This window comes from Mandrillus leucophaeus, unplaced genomic scaffold, assembly GCF_000951045.1.
Source record: "Mandrillus leucophaeus isolate KB7577 unplaced genomic scaffold, Mleu.le_1.0 Scaffold17, whole genome shotgun sequence".
NCBI classification, from domain to species: Eukaryota; Metazoa; Chordata; class Mammalia; order Primates; family Cercopithecidae; genus Mandrillus; species Mandrillus leucophaeus.
In genome coordinates this window covers 6,212,396-6,226,336 of record NW_012101698.1, presented here as the reverse complement: position 1 = coordinate 6,226,336, position 13,941 = coordinate 6,212,396, and the positions used below count along the sequence as shown (strand labels likewise).

The 13,941-nt window shown below is 46.2% G+C and overlaps 2 protein-coding genes and 1 pseudogene across 2 annotated transcripts in view; 2 read left to right on the top strand and 1 right to left on the bottom strand.

Moving 5' to 3' along the window:
• Positions 1-8,590, top strand: part of MLKL (mixed lineage kinase domain-like) — a 41,194-nt gene extending 32,604 nt beyond the window's left edge. The window contains exons 7-11 of the mRNA XM_011976793.1: positions 1,516-1,597; positions 4,606-4,757; positions 4,966-5,015; positions 5,270-5,410; positions 7,908-8,590. Of these exons, the coding sequence (XP_011832183.1) occupies positions 1,516-1,597; positions 4,606-4,757; positions 4,966-5,015; positions 5,270-5,410; positions 7,908-7,942 (460 nt within the window). The 3' untranslated portion in view covers positions 7,943-8,590. The remainder of the gene's footprint in view (positions 1-1,515; positions 1,598-4,605; positions 4,758-4,965; positions 5,016-5,269; positions 5,411-7,907) is intronic.
• A 2,883-nt stretch (positions 8,591-11,473) lies between these two features.
• The window catches only part of LOC105537262, a 4,840-nt pseudogene continuing 2,372 nt past the window's right edge, over positions 11,474-13,941 (bottom strand).
• RFWD3 (ring finger and WD repeat domain 3) overlaps positions 13,243-13,941 on the top strand; it is a 49,189-nt gene continuing 48,490 nt past the window's right edge. The window contains exon 1 of the mRNA XM_011976792.1: positions 13,243-13,359. The gene's annotated coding sequence lies outside the window, so the exon portion shown is untranslated. The remainder of the gene's footprint in view (positions 13,360-13,941) is intronic.

Below are 13,941 nucleotides of genomic sequence, written 5' to 3'. Positions count from 1 at the left end.
AAAAAAAAAAAAAAAAAAAAAAACACCAAACTCCAACTTTCTCCTTGATGTAATCAAAAGATTGGAGCAAATTGAAAGGAGAGTAATTTTCCCTTTATATAATCTTGCATACCACTCTTTCTCCCATACTTTTGGAAACACTGTCTTAGCTATTAATTTGAAATTATCAAGTTTGTTTCTTCTCAACTCCCTAAACTAGTGAGTTTAAGGAGAAATATTTTTGGATGTTGTAGGGGACACTCTTAATATCCCCTCCAAATGACCTCTGATCCTTTTTACTAGCTCTATATACCCATCCCCCTCTCGGCTCGCTTTGCTACTAAAAGTTAACAGCTGTAATCTTCAGAGGATTGCCTGTGGGCACTGGAGCCCTTTCACCCTTATAGACAGCTGAAAGTGCTCACGAGTTTTATATCCATCTGTCCCTGGCCTCCCCAACACAGTCCATAACCACTGACTGGTGTGAATGCAAAAGTCCAATTCCTTTGCCTCCTGTGGGACATGCTCTGAGTTGTAATTGTGCCCACAGGTCTCCATGAGACCACCTGAGCCTGGGATTTCACCTGAAATCAACCTCTTCTTGATTTATTCTCTTTCCCCATCCTGCTTCCTCTACTCCCTCACCATTTCTCCTGGGAGCACCTTCTTTTCGTTTGTTTGGAGGACTTTGGGAGTTTCTTTTTGGGACAGAGTCTCACTTTGTCGCCCAGGTTGGAGTGCAGTGGCATGATCTTGGCTCACTGCAACCTCCAGCTCCTGGGTGCAAGCAATTTTCCTGCTCAGCCTCCCGAGTAGCTAGGATTACAGGCGCATGCCGCCATGTCCAGCTAATTTTTTGTAGTTTTATTAATAGTAGAGACGGGGTTTCACCACGTTGGCCAGGCTGGTCTCAAACTCCTGACCTCAAGTGATCCATCCACCTTGGTCTCCCAAAGTGTGGGATTACAGGCATGAGCCACCGTGCCTGGCCAAGGGAGCACCTTCTTGATACAATCCCTCGTACGCAAACCATGGCTCATGATCTGCTTCTGGGAGAAACTGAGCTCAGGCAGACGCCATGACCACAACCCAACCTGGGACACAGGGGCTTTGTGAAACCAAAACCCTTGTCTGGAAGTCAGTGGGACCCCAGCTCCACATTCTGTTTTGACCTGAAGGATCCCAGAAAGGTCCAGCCACCCAGCCATGCCTCTGAGCACTCGGATCTGCCCAGCACTTCCCAGGCAAAGCAACACAGAGGCACCTTTGTCCTTCTCTACCTAAAGGCACCCCTGATGCCAGACTGCATGCACTTCACAAGGGCTGTCATGCACCCTTGTGCTATGAATCTCATCTCTGCTCTATACTCGCAGCTTGCGATTCTCAAACCTTGCCTCTGCATCCCAGTTTTTCGCGTCTCTCCGTGGACAGGCACCCATGGTACTGTCCAGCCTCATTAGCCCAGTCATGATTGTCAGTCCCCCCAAGAAAGTTTGGGCAAAGGTCACTAATGCTCCCTGCCTTTGGCTGTGTCAGGCTACACCATTCAGAAGAACCTGAACTCCACGGAAAAATCAGAAGCTCAAACTTCCTGGTAACTCAAGGCTATCAAGTGAAGGTGAGTGTGCCCTCCATAGGATGCTTTGGGTCAAACCTGCATGACTGGTGCTAGGAGAGGGGCACGAATGTCTCAGAAAGGCTTGATTTTTGCCTTAGTTTATTTATGAATTTATTTATTTAGAGACAAGTCTCTTTCTGTCACCCAGGCTAGAGTGCAGTGAGCGAGATCGCCCCACTGCAACCTCTGCTTCCCAGGTCCAAGCGATTCTCCTGCCTCAGCCTCCCAGGTAGCCGGGATTACAGTCAGGCACCACCACTCCTGACTAATTTTTGCATTTTTAGTAGAGAGAGGGTTTCACCGTGTTGGCCAGGTTGGTTTTGAACTCCTGGCCTGAAGTGATCCGCCCACCTCAGCCTCCCAAAGTGCTGAGATTACAGGCATGAGCCACCATGCCCGGGCTTGCCTTATTTTTAGAACTGAGTTCAATTTTAGTTTCAGAACTAAGTTCAACATTCTGTGTGCCCACCACACAACAGACTCTATCTATGCCTCCTGTTCTGATGACTGCCTTCCCTCACTGCCCATTTAGCAGGGATGGGCTAAAAGTCATTTCCCCTTTGATGCCTGGACACCACTTCTGTGTCCCTACAACACACAACGGGGGATCTTCTTAGGTCTAAGGACTCAGACTCACAGGACAGGTCTAGGCCACACTTGTCATTCAGTTACTTAGAAGGATGTCCTGCAGAAAACACAGTGTCAGCAGTGCCAAACCTTTCCCTCCAGGGTGAGTCCTCGCAGTCATCCAGGAGATACTTGCTTTGTCAGAGCCACAGGTGCTGGAGAAAGCAGCTCCCGTTAGGTGCGTGTGGGTCATCCAGGCTTAGAAGCCCATGACCTGCAGGAGTCAGCATCTCTGATAACAACTCTGCAGGCAGGCCTTCCAGTGTTTCTGCAAGGGACATGTCAGTTGCTGTTTTAAGAGCTGCCACATCTGGGCATGGTGGCTCACGCCTGTAATCCCAACACTTTGGTAGGCTAAGGCAGGTGGATGGCCTGAGGTCAGGAGTTCAAGACCAGCCTGGCCAACGTAGTGAAACCCCATCTCTACTAAAAATACAAAAAATTAGCGGCCGTGGTGGCAGATGCCTGTAATCCCAGCTCCTAAGGAGGCTGAGGCAGGAGAATTGCTTGAACCCGGGAAGCAGAGGTTTGCAGTGAGCCTAGATTGCGCCGTTGCACTCCAGTCCGGGCAACACGAACAAAAGTCCGTCTCCAAAAAAAAAAAAAGAAGAAAAGAGCTGCTACATGGCCGGGCATGGTGGCTTATGCCTGTAATCCCCACACTTTGGAAGGGAAGGCAGGAGGATCACTTGAGCCCAGGGGTTCAAGACCAGCCTGGGCTACACAGTGAGCCCTCCCCCTCTTCAAAAAATTTAAAAATCAGCCAGTCATGGTTGTGCACACCTGTAATTCCAGCTACTCAGGAGAGTGAGGCAGGAGGAGGATGGCTGGAGCCCAGGAGATCAAGGCTGCAGTGAGCTATGTTTACGCCACTGCACCCTAGACTGGGCAACAGAATGAGACCCTGTCTCAAAAAGCAAAAAAGAAAAAATTGCTACAAAGCATTCCCATCAGCTGTTTACTGTGTAGTCCACTTACCCCCTTGGTCCTGCCCAGAAGCTATCTAACAATCAGCAGTCATTTTTATTTTTATCATCAGCAACATGACTAAGGGCCATAGGTGACAGTCTACCTTTGTCATCCATGGCTGGTTTTCTTTCTTCCAGTCTTTTTTTTTGAGACAGAGTTTCGCTCTTTTTGCCCAGGCTGGAGTGAATGGCGCGATCTCGGCTCACCGCAACCTCCGCCTCCCGGGTTCAAGCGATTCTCCTGCCTCAGCCACCCGAGTAGCTGGGATTACAGGCATGTGCCACCACCCCGGCTAATTTTGTATTTTTAGTAGAGACAGGGTTTCTCCATGTTGGTCAGGCTGGTCTTGAACTCTCGACCTCAGGTGATCCACCTGCCTCGCCCTCCCAAAGTGCTGGAATTACAAGCGTGAGCCACCGCGCCCGGCTCTTCCAGTCTTATGAGTGTCAGAGACAGCCCTCAATTAACAGCAGACAGGCCTTTTTTGCCTTTCAAATGTCTTTCCCCCTCTGCAGTGGTCACATAAGTACTCCCAAAACACTGTGTCCACCACTCTCACGCTCTTCATCCAGCCTGACTATAAGATGCGCTATTCCGCCTTTCACCCCTGGTATCCCATATGGCGCTAGATGTCAGAGAATGTCGGTGCTCAGGAAATGTGTGAGCAAGTGAGTGAATGAATGAATGAATGAATGAAAGGTGGATGAGCCATCTAAGTGCCTTATCCCTTTTCTCACATTGCCTACATGGTACCTGGCTGAGTTTGGGGCTGGCAGCCTTCTGCACACCAATGGTGTCAATGGCAGGTGTGCATAGGACAAGAACATACGCTCTCACTGATTGTGCTATGGTTTCTTTAAGAACACCACGTGACCACGCAGGGCTGGGGGGATGACTCACACTCGTCACACCAAAGCCGAAGGATCAGGCTGACCCCCCATAGGGTCAGATAGTACAGAGGGAATGCCCCCATGCCATTTTTCCATCTGCTTCTCTGGGAAAAGGTGAGCCAGGCAGTGGCTCTACGACCCCTCTCCACTCTCACTGAGTGGAGTTCAGTCCTCAACTGAGAAAACCCTATATTTTAACATAGTCATACTAGCAACAACTACAACTTAGCAGGTCTTACCGGTGCTTTATAACCATTATCTCAAGTAATCCCCCCTGTCATCACCCCATTTTATAGAGAAGAAATCTCTTTGTGTTTCTCTTGGTCACTGCACTATGTTAAGTTGAACCCATAATGTTAAACCAATAGAGTAGCCACACAGACAGAAGTCACTACAGGAAATAAATCCCTAAGGTAAAAGACAATTCCCTGGCAACTGTGTGTAGCAATAATCCCTGCCCTTTACTCCTCTACCCAAGATCTTGCTTGTTTCTTTCTGTCTCTAAGTTGCCTCTCTGTCTAGCTTGCAGGATTTGAGTTGAGGAAAACACAGACTTCCATCAGTTTGAAAACTAAGAGAGAAAAGACAGACAGAGTCAAATCTACAGCATATATCTCACCTCAGAAACTGGAAGATATATATCATCGATATGACGTAAAGTCTGAAATATACAGGTACATTCATGTTCTGGTACAGATTCTAACTCAGATGTGCATGATAGGAAAACCCAAATCAAACTCCTCCAAGGACCACCTAAACTCAACTCTGTTGAATGAAATTGGGTAGTAATCAAAAAATTCACTGAGTTTTCTGGGAGTGGCTAGAGGGACAGGGGAAAGGGGAGACTAGTTATGGTTGTTCAGTTTCTTGGTTTTCTTTTAGCTTTGGAATCGTCCTCTGGGAAATTGTCACTGGAAGGATCCCGTTTGAAGGTGAAGAAGGTGAAGGCTGGCTCAGCCAGTGCTGGGGTTGGGTCCCCTGCCAATAGACCAGAAACTCCCCATCAGTGCTGCCCCTGGCAATTTGTTGTTTAATGTTGGAACTGCCTGGGCTGGTCAGTGGAATCGTTGGAAGCTCTTGTTGTTTCCATACTCAGAGTCCCTAGTTCTGATGCCAGCCATCAGCATCCAGAGAGATGTACGAGTACCGGAGTAGTTTTTTAAGGCTCTCATGCTATCATTTCCAGGCTGTAATTCTGAGAAGATCTACGAGCTGGTGGCTGTGAAGCGGCAGCAGGAGCCGCTGGGTGAAGACTGCCCTTCAGAGCTGCGGGAGATCATTGATGAGTGCCGGGCCCATGATCCCTCTGTGCGGCCCTCTGTGGATGGTAGGGTTCTTTCTGGTGTAAAGAGCATGAGCCTCATGCTTATTTCACATTTGTGAAAGATTTCCTTTTCACCAGCTCTAAGGCAGTAGTTTACCATGAGGGGTGATTTTATCCAGGGAACATTTAGCAATGTCTGAAAGCATTTTTGTTTGTTATAAGGCCAGAGTGTTAGGATGGGGTGTGCTACTGTCATCTAATGAATAAAGGCCAAGGATGATGGGTGAGCGCAGTTGATCGCAGGGATTATGCCTGTAATCCCAGCTACTCAGGAGGGATTTGAGCGCAGGGATTATGCCTGTAATCCCAGCACTTTGGGAGGTTGAGGTGGGCGGATCATCTGAGGTCAGGAGTTTGAGACCAGCCTGGCCAACATGGTGAAACCTCATCTCTACTAAAATTAGCCGGCCATGGTGGTACATGCCTGTAATCCCAGCTACTCAGGAGGCTGAGGCACAAGAATCTCTTGAACCTGGGAGGTGGAGGTTGCAGTGAGCCGAGATCGTGCCACTGTACCACTGCACTCCAGTCTGGGCTACAGAGCAAGACTCCGTCTCAGAAAAAAATGTTGGCTGGGCACGGTGGCTCACGCCTGTAATCCCAACACTTTAGGAGGCCAAGGTGGGTGGATCACCTGAGGTCAGGAGTTCGAGACCACCCTGGCCAGCATGATGAAACCTCGTCTCTACTAAAAATACAAAAATTAGCCAGCTGTGTTGGCGCATGCCTGTAGTCCTAGCTACTCAGGAGACTGAGGCGGGAGAATCACTTGAACCCGGGAGGCAGAGGTTTCAGTGAGCTGAGATCGCGCCATGGCACTCCAGCCTGGGCAACAGGGCGAGACTCCGTCTCAAAAAAAAAAAAGAATGCTATTCAACATCCTACAATGCATAGGACAGCCCACCACAGCAAAGAACTATCTGGCCCAAATGTCAATAGTGTAAGGGCTTCCAAAGTGCACTGTTTTATCCAAAGTGGTTTGGAAGGGTAGATTACTTTCCTCCTGCCTATTTCCTTCCTTTCTTTTTGTCTGTATCTGTCTATTTATCTTTTTTCTTTTTCTTTTTTTTTTTTCAGACAGGAGGTCTCATTACGTTGCCCAGGCCAGAGTATGGTGGCTATTCACAGGCAGGATCATGGCACTCTACAGCCTCGAACTCCTGGGCTCAAGTGATCCTCCTACCTCAGTCTCTAGAGTAGCTGGGACAACAGGCACCACCACAGCAGGCATTATCTTGTTGTCTTTTTGTCTTTCTATCTCTCTTCTTTTTCTTCTCTCTTGCTTTATTTTTGCCTATCTTTCTCCTCTTTTCATTCCTCCTTGTCTGCCTTCCTTCCTTTTTTCAGCATCCTTGGGATTATTTCCTTGACGCAGACTTTTATCTCACCACATCATCAGCTGCTTCTCCATAGCTTCCTTACACTGTCTCCCTCCCTGGAAGCATCTCTCTCTCCTATCCTAGACCTAAATCTCGCAGACTTTCCACAAAGCCCAGACAAAAAAGAGAAGGGGCCGGGCGCTGTCTCATGCCTGTAATCTCAGCACTTTGGGAGACCAAGGCGGGCAGATCACTTGAAGTCAGGAGTTCAATACCAGCCTGGCCAACATCGTGAAACCCCATCTCTACTAAAAATACAAAAATTAACTGGGCATAATGGCACACACCTGTAATCCCAGTTACTCGGGAAACTGAGGCAGGAGAATTGCTTGAAACCCAGAGGCAGAGGTTGCAGTGAGCTGAGATCGCGCCACTGCACTCCAGCCTGGGCAACAGAGGAAGACTCGGAATAAGGAAGGAAGGAAGGAAGGGAGAGAGGGAGGGAGGAAGGAAGGAAGGAGCCATGAGTCCAGACTTTTGAGGCAGCTTCCAAGAATGTTCTCTCTACTTACAGAAGTCTCTAGCATGAGGACTATTCTTCAAGGCCTTCTCACAGATGGTCTGTCGGGAAAACCTCTCACACTACCCAAGAGGGTCTCATCTGTCATCTCTCCTCTCCCTTCATCCACATCCCTACCTTTCAGAATGAAAAATCAAAGTCACATCATAGTTTCTGTCTGAAACTTTCTCTTCATCACCACAGAGCAGAAGTGCAGACTTAATGATGCTTCCTGAAAAATTGGTCTTTAGGGTGGATGAGAAGCCAACAGTGATTTATACAATGCCGTCCTCCACTTCACTCTCTCCTCTGTCTTCTTTCTTCTTCTACCAAGCTCCCTTACAACCTAGAGTCCTCCTAGTATTAAGGAATCTAACACCAGAGACTAATTCACACTAAGATGTGAGTTTACCCCTTCCTATGAGGTGTTTGTGTTTTAAAAGTTGATCAAGTAAGATAACTTTATATCACAAAGGCATGAGTGCTGATGGTGGTTTAGGCGCCAGCCAGACCAGGGGGAATGCAGTTTCTAAGCAACTGTGCAATGTAGAAATGTCTTTGTGTTTCTAACTTGGCTCTCAGCTCCCTGCTGTGGTCTAATTTTCTGTTCACTCATCCACAGAAATCTTAAAGAAACTCTCCACCTTTACTAAGTAGTGTATCGAAATCTAAACCAAGGATTCCCTGGACAAGAAGCTGGCAGAGGCACAAATTGGACATCTCTCTCTCTCATATCCTTTGTTATTGAGTTATTTATGGGTGCAAGGAGTGGGAGCATTTATCTGTTACAAATAGAAAATAATTCCAGTCATACAGGACACATCCCACTCCAAGTGATATTTCCAAAAACATATCTCTGACAATAACTTTGATAGATGGTTTGTCAAATGTATCTTTCTGGGTGTCCACACCTCTTGGCAATGTAATTTGCAGCTCCTCCCACCCACAAATGAAGTCTCTTTCCCCACCATTTCAATCTGGGCTGGCATTGGGACTTGATTTGATCAATAGAATGTGGAAGAAGTGACTGTGTGCCAGTTCCAAGCCTAGGTTTCAAGAGGCCTTTTAAATGTCTGTTGCAACCTTACCCAGCCATGAACATGTTGAGTGAGCATGCTGGGAATGAGAGACCACATGAAGCAGAAACATGCTTTCCTAGCTGAAGTCATACTAAACCAACCAACATGGCAGCTAACACATGAATGAGGACAATCAAGACCAGAAGAACCACTCAAGCAGAGCCCAGTCCAAATTGCCCATTCACACAATCAGGAGCTAAATAAATTACTGTTGTCTTAACACTAAGTTTTGGGGTGGTTTGTTACACAACAGAAGTAACTGGGCAAACAGTGTTCAATTCTTCCTCTTGCCCAAGGAATCAAGTACAAACTTCCTATTCAGATATCCATAGCCTTATGGATGTATCCCATACCATACTTTCCAACCTGACTTTCCAATCAGATCCCAGAGTTCTCCTACCAGAGACTGCAAAGTCTAATACTTTTAGGGCCTAGGAAGGAACCTAAATGAATGCTTTGTGCCTGGAGGGGGCTTTAGTGAACAGATGAGCAAGAACAGCATCTGCTCAACTCCAATCTAAACTTTGTCACATAGAATGGGATTCCAGCATTTCCAGAGCTTTCCATTTTGTCAAAAGAGCTAGAAAGTTGGATTTTTCTGTGATGTCCTTATTTTTAAAGGTTAGTATCTCATTAAACATTATTTTAGGCTGGGCACGATGGCTCATGCCTGAAATCCCAGCACTTTGGGAGGCCAAAGCAGGAGGATCACCTGAGGTCAGGAGTTCAAGACCAGCCTTGCCAACATGGTGAAGCCCTGTTTCTACTAAAAATACAAAAATTAGCTGGGTGTGGTGGCCACATGTCTGTAATCCCAGTTACTCAGGAGGCTAAGGCATGAGAATCATTTAAACCTGTGAGGTGGAGGTCGCAGTGAGGCATGATTGCACCACTGCACTCCAGCCTGAGCGACAGAGTGAGATCCCGTCTCAAAAAAAAAAAAAAAAAAAAAATTATTTTAATGCTGATAGGACAAACAAAATATGTGCATATAGGAGCTGTCAGATTTTAATCCCTGCCAGACTGAAACCTATGTTTGTGGTGCTTTCATTCTAGATTTTTTTTTTTTTGAGACAGAGTTTCACTCTTGTTGCCCAGACTGGAATGCAATGGTGCGATCTTGGCTCACTGCAACCTCTTCTTTCCAGGTTTAAGTGATTCTCCTGCCTCAGCCTCCCAAGTGTCTGGGATTACAGGTGTGCACCAGCACACCCGGCTAATTTTTGTATTTTTAGTAAAGACGGGGTTTCACCATGTTGGTCAGGCTGGTCTCGAGCTCCTGACCTCAAGTTATCTGCCTGCCTCAGCCTCCCAAAGTGCTAGGATTACAGACATGAGCCACCATGCCTGGTCTCATTCTAGATTTCTTATACTTTTGTTCATGGTGTGTGCTTTGCCTAGGATACACTAACCCCTGCCTCTAAAGTTACATTTTTTTCAGAACTCATTCTAAATCATTCAACAGCAAATGTGCTAGCCATTGTTTCAGTCACTGAGAAGACAGCAATAAAAATACATTTGGATCTTGTATTCTAGTAATCATCTCTGATGAATAAAATCATGGCTGATTTTTATTATTATTATTATTATGAGACAGGGTTTCACTGTGTTGACTAGGCTAGTCTTGAACTTCTGGGCTCAAGTGATCCTCCCATCTTGGCCTCCCAAAGTGCTGGGATTACAAGCATGACCCACCACACTTGGCCTTATTTTTTTTTTATCTTTTACTTATCCTTGATTTTTTTTTAAACCTAGAACATGTCTTTTTTCTGTAAATAAAAAATGCAGAAGAATATAAACAATATGATTCTTTTGTAGAACTTATTGGTAGGTATTACTATTTTCTTTCCTTCTTTTTTCTCTTTTTTTTTTTTTTTTTTTTTTTTTTGAGGCAGAGTCTGCTGTGTTGCCCAGGCTGGTCTGGAACTCCTGACCTCAAGGGATCCTCCCACTTAGTCCTCCCAAAGTGCTGGGATTACAGGCGTGAGCCACCATGCCCAGCCATGTTTTCATCTTTAAAATCATTTGTTCTATTTACTGTAGAAGTTACAGTGAAAATTCTCCTTGGTAGATGAATTATTCATACTCTGGCAGATCCACAATTATTATAGGTGAATTTACTGTAAAACTGAGAAAACTGAATTTTCAGGGCCTTTTATTTGCACAGGATGCCTTCCAAGGCCCTGTACCTGATTTTTCCCAACACTTATGTATGAAAATTTCCAGATACACAGAAAAGTTAGTACAATTGTACTCTGAATAACCATACACCTACCACCTAAACTCTACAATTTATTATATTTGTTTTATCACATACCTGTTTGTCTACTTGTGCCTCTTTCTATCCATTAATCCATCCTAATTTTGTATGCACTTCATTCCTAAACACTTCAGCATTTATGCCATTAGCTGAAGTTTACCTCTGTATGGGCTTTTTTTTTGGCGGGGGGGTGTGGAAAGGTAAGTTTTTGCTGTGAAAAATTTGTGTGAAATGCACAAATCTTAAAGATAGCATTTAGATGAGTTTTGCCAAATGCATACATATGAGTAATCCAAGCCCTATCAAGATAATGAACATTATGGCCGGGCGCGGTGGCTCATGCCTGTAATCCCAGCACTTAGTGGGGCTGAGGCAGGTGGATCACCTAAGGTCAGGAGTTCAACCAGCCTGGCCAACATAGTGAAACCCCATCTCTACTAAAAATACAAAAATTACCTGGCCATGGTGGCACATGCCTGTAGTCCCAGCTACTCAGCAGGCTGAGGCAGGAGAATCACTTGATCCTGGGAGGCGGAGGTTGCAGTGAGCTGAGATCATGCCATTGCACTCCAGCCTGGGTGACAAGAGTGACACCCTATCTAAAAAAAAAAGTTCCAGAGCTAAAAGATTATTCATATGGCACAAAGTGATCTCCTACTAGTCCAAAGTTCAAAAACATTTTAATGAAGTCCATTTATATATATTTTGTTTGCTTTCCAATGGAATACTATGTTTATTGAGGCAAAATCACATTATTTTTAGTTCTTGGAGTCAACAAGCATACACAAATGTTCTTCAACACAGTTATTAAAAATACAAGACCAAGTTGAAGTGCCAAAGAGATACCACTCAGTTGGGTTTTCTAGAGCCATCAGGAAGAAAATTAGAGAAGGGATTTATGTGGTTGGTTTCCATAGCTTGATAGACCAAACACAAAAAAAAACTGCCACAACAAACAGCAGAATTTTTATCCATACAGGAATAGAGTGTCCCTTTTTTCGTATTTTCTCACTTGACATCTGTCGAGGGAACATACTTACAAACATATTTAGATGAAAATGACTCCTCCATCCTCAAATCACTGAGTTCTAAAGGCCGGCCTGGAGCTCCTTTGATTGGTCTGCGGCAACTAGCACTAATTCTTGTTGGTGTAGCTGCTTCACAGGGGAACGTTTCCTTAGGAATATCCCTTTCTACCCTTCTTTCCTGTGTTTTTTCTCCCACTTCAGCTCTTGTCAATGGTGTATTTGGTGTTCTTCTGGGTATGTCTGAAAATTCAGTGACTGACAGAATAGGAGATGCATGCTTGAAATTTCCATTCACCCTATTGACAACTAAGGATTCATTGTTTGAAGCTATTATAGTTTCAGCTATGGGAGTACTCGCTGAAATTACTGCACCATCTATACGAAAATATTCTGAAGTGTGCACTCTTTTCCTTGGAGTTCTTCTTGACCCTCTTGTAGATTCCCTAGTTTATAATGCCTGCAGAGGTCTGCCTTTTGGAGATCCACTTGTTCATTCAGTCCCAGTTATTCCAGCTTGAGAATAGCTCTTGTTGTGCTCAACTCTTCTTTGTTTGAGGGTTACTGGAGTCTTTGCTCTGCCCTTCAGCGGTTCTCTCTTCTCAAGCTTGAGCTCTATTTTAGGGTCTTCTTCATTGTCACTATATCTGTCAGAATCATTACTTCTATTCTGCCTTGTATTTTCTGCTGAAGAAGAAATTGTTGGCAGAGGAGAAGATCTTGATTCTGTTCTTTGCTCCCTCGCTTTCAAAAGGTTTTTCTCACATAGCTTCCTGGTTGTTCCCACAGTAGGACCAGGATTCACTCCGTATTTCACAAGCTGATCCAAAAGATCTTCATTAATGAGTTCTGTTACATCTAGATTGTCTTTATCATTTGTCTGGGTTTATCAGTTTTCTTTGTGACTTTCCTGTCGGCGGCGGGCCCGGAGTCGAGACGCCTGTGGGCTCGCGCTCTCGTAGCTGGAGAATTCCGGGGGCCCGTTGCTGTTGGCGCTGGCGGCGAGCGGCGGCCCTGCCAAGTGACTTGAGACTGTTTAGTAGCTCAGATCCATTACAGCTGTTTGAGATTGAAGAGACTGTGTAGGCAAAGTCTTTTGAGTGAGCTCTTCAACCCCATGAGAGGATACATATGAACTGGACTGTCCTACCCTTTTTACAGGCTCCGAAATTCAAAATATTGAAATATTTAGAAATTATTCGATTAACTACTATCCTTTGGATACAGATAACTCCTTCACTAAAGCGTTAGGGACAAGCAGCAGGAGTCACAGTTTTAATATTTTCATCTCCATTCCAAAATGGATCGATAAATCATATAACTTTCTCCCGCCCGAAAGTTCAAATAAAACGCGCTGGAAAAAAAAAAAAAAAACTTTTATTTTTCCGGGGCGGGCACAAGGTGACGGACGTAGATTGCTGCCAATTGTAGGAGGCTTCCTCCGAGAGCGGTCCCGCCTCGTCAGTTTATAAACAACTAACCAATGAGAGCGCGGCTGCTTCAGCTAGCGGGGACCCATTGAAGAAGAAGAGTGAGTATTGGCCACAGCCTAGGGCTTCTGTCCAATAGGAGCTTACCTGCCGGCGGCTCTGGCGGGAGCTTGAGCGGCTCCGGAAGTGGCCGTTGGCGGAGGTGCATTCGGAGTTCTGCTGAGGTAACTAGAGAGTCTTCGGCGGGCTCGCGAGCCAGGCCGCGGCCTACTGGTTTCAGGTGAGGAGGGGTCTTGCTTCTCCCCAGGCCTTGGGCCTCTAACTCCGGGATAAACTTCCCCACGCCTGATTCCTGGATTGGGGTCCAGGAGACACCCCACGAGGTGGGCTGCACGCGGGCTTGGAACCTGGCAGCCTGACAGGATTCGGGCCCTCGGGGCGGCGCCAATGGTCTGGGCTGAGGAGCCCGAACCCTAGCGCTTATCTGGGTTGCTGGGCGTTGGGGGCTGGGCAGGCGGGAGCTCGGGGCGATGACAGAAGGAGCCGAGTTCGCTGCGGCGGGGCCTGCCCTGGCCAGGGTGGGAGGTCGCCCGGCCCTTCCCCTGAGAGCCTAGCCTCGGGCTCCTCAGCGGCGATGCCTGCGCCCGCTCTGAGCTCCGTTACTTCATCACTTTAAAGTTGACGGAAGAACTTCATTTTTAATTTCATCATGGAAAGTGTGGCGTAAAGACTTGTATTATCCCTATTTTACAGGAGAACAAGTTGAGCCGAGGTTTCCCCATGTAGTAAAAGAACAGGGATTTAATATTTCTTTCTCTCTGTCTCCCTCTCCCTCTCCCTCTCCCTCCCCCTCCCCGTCTCC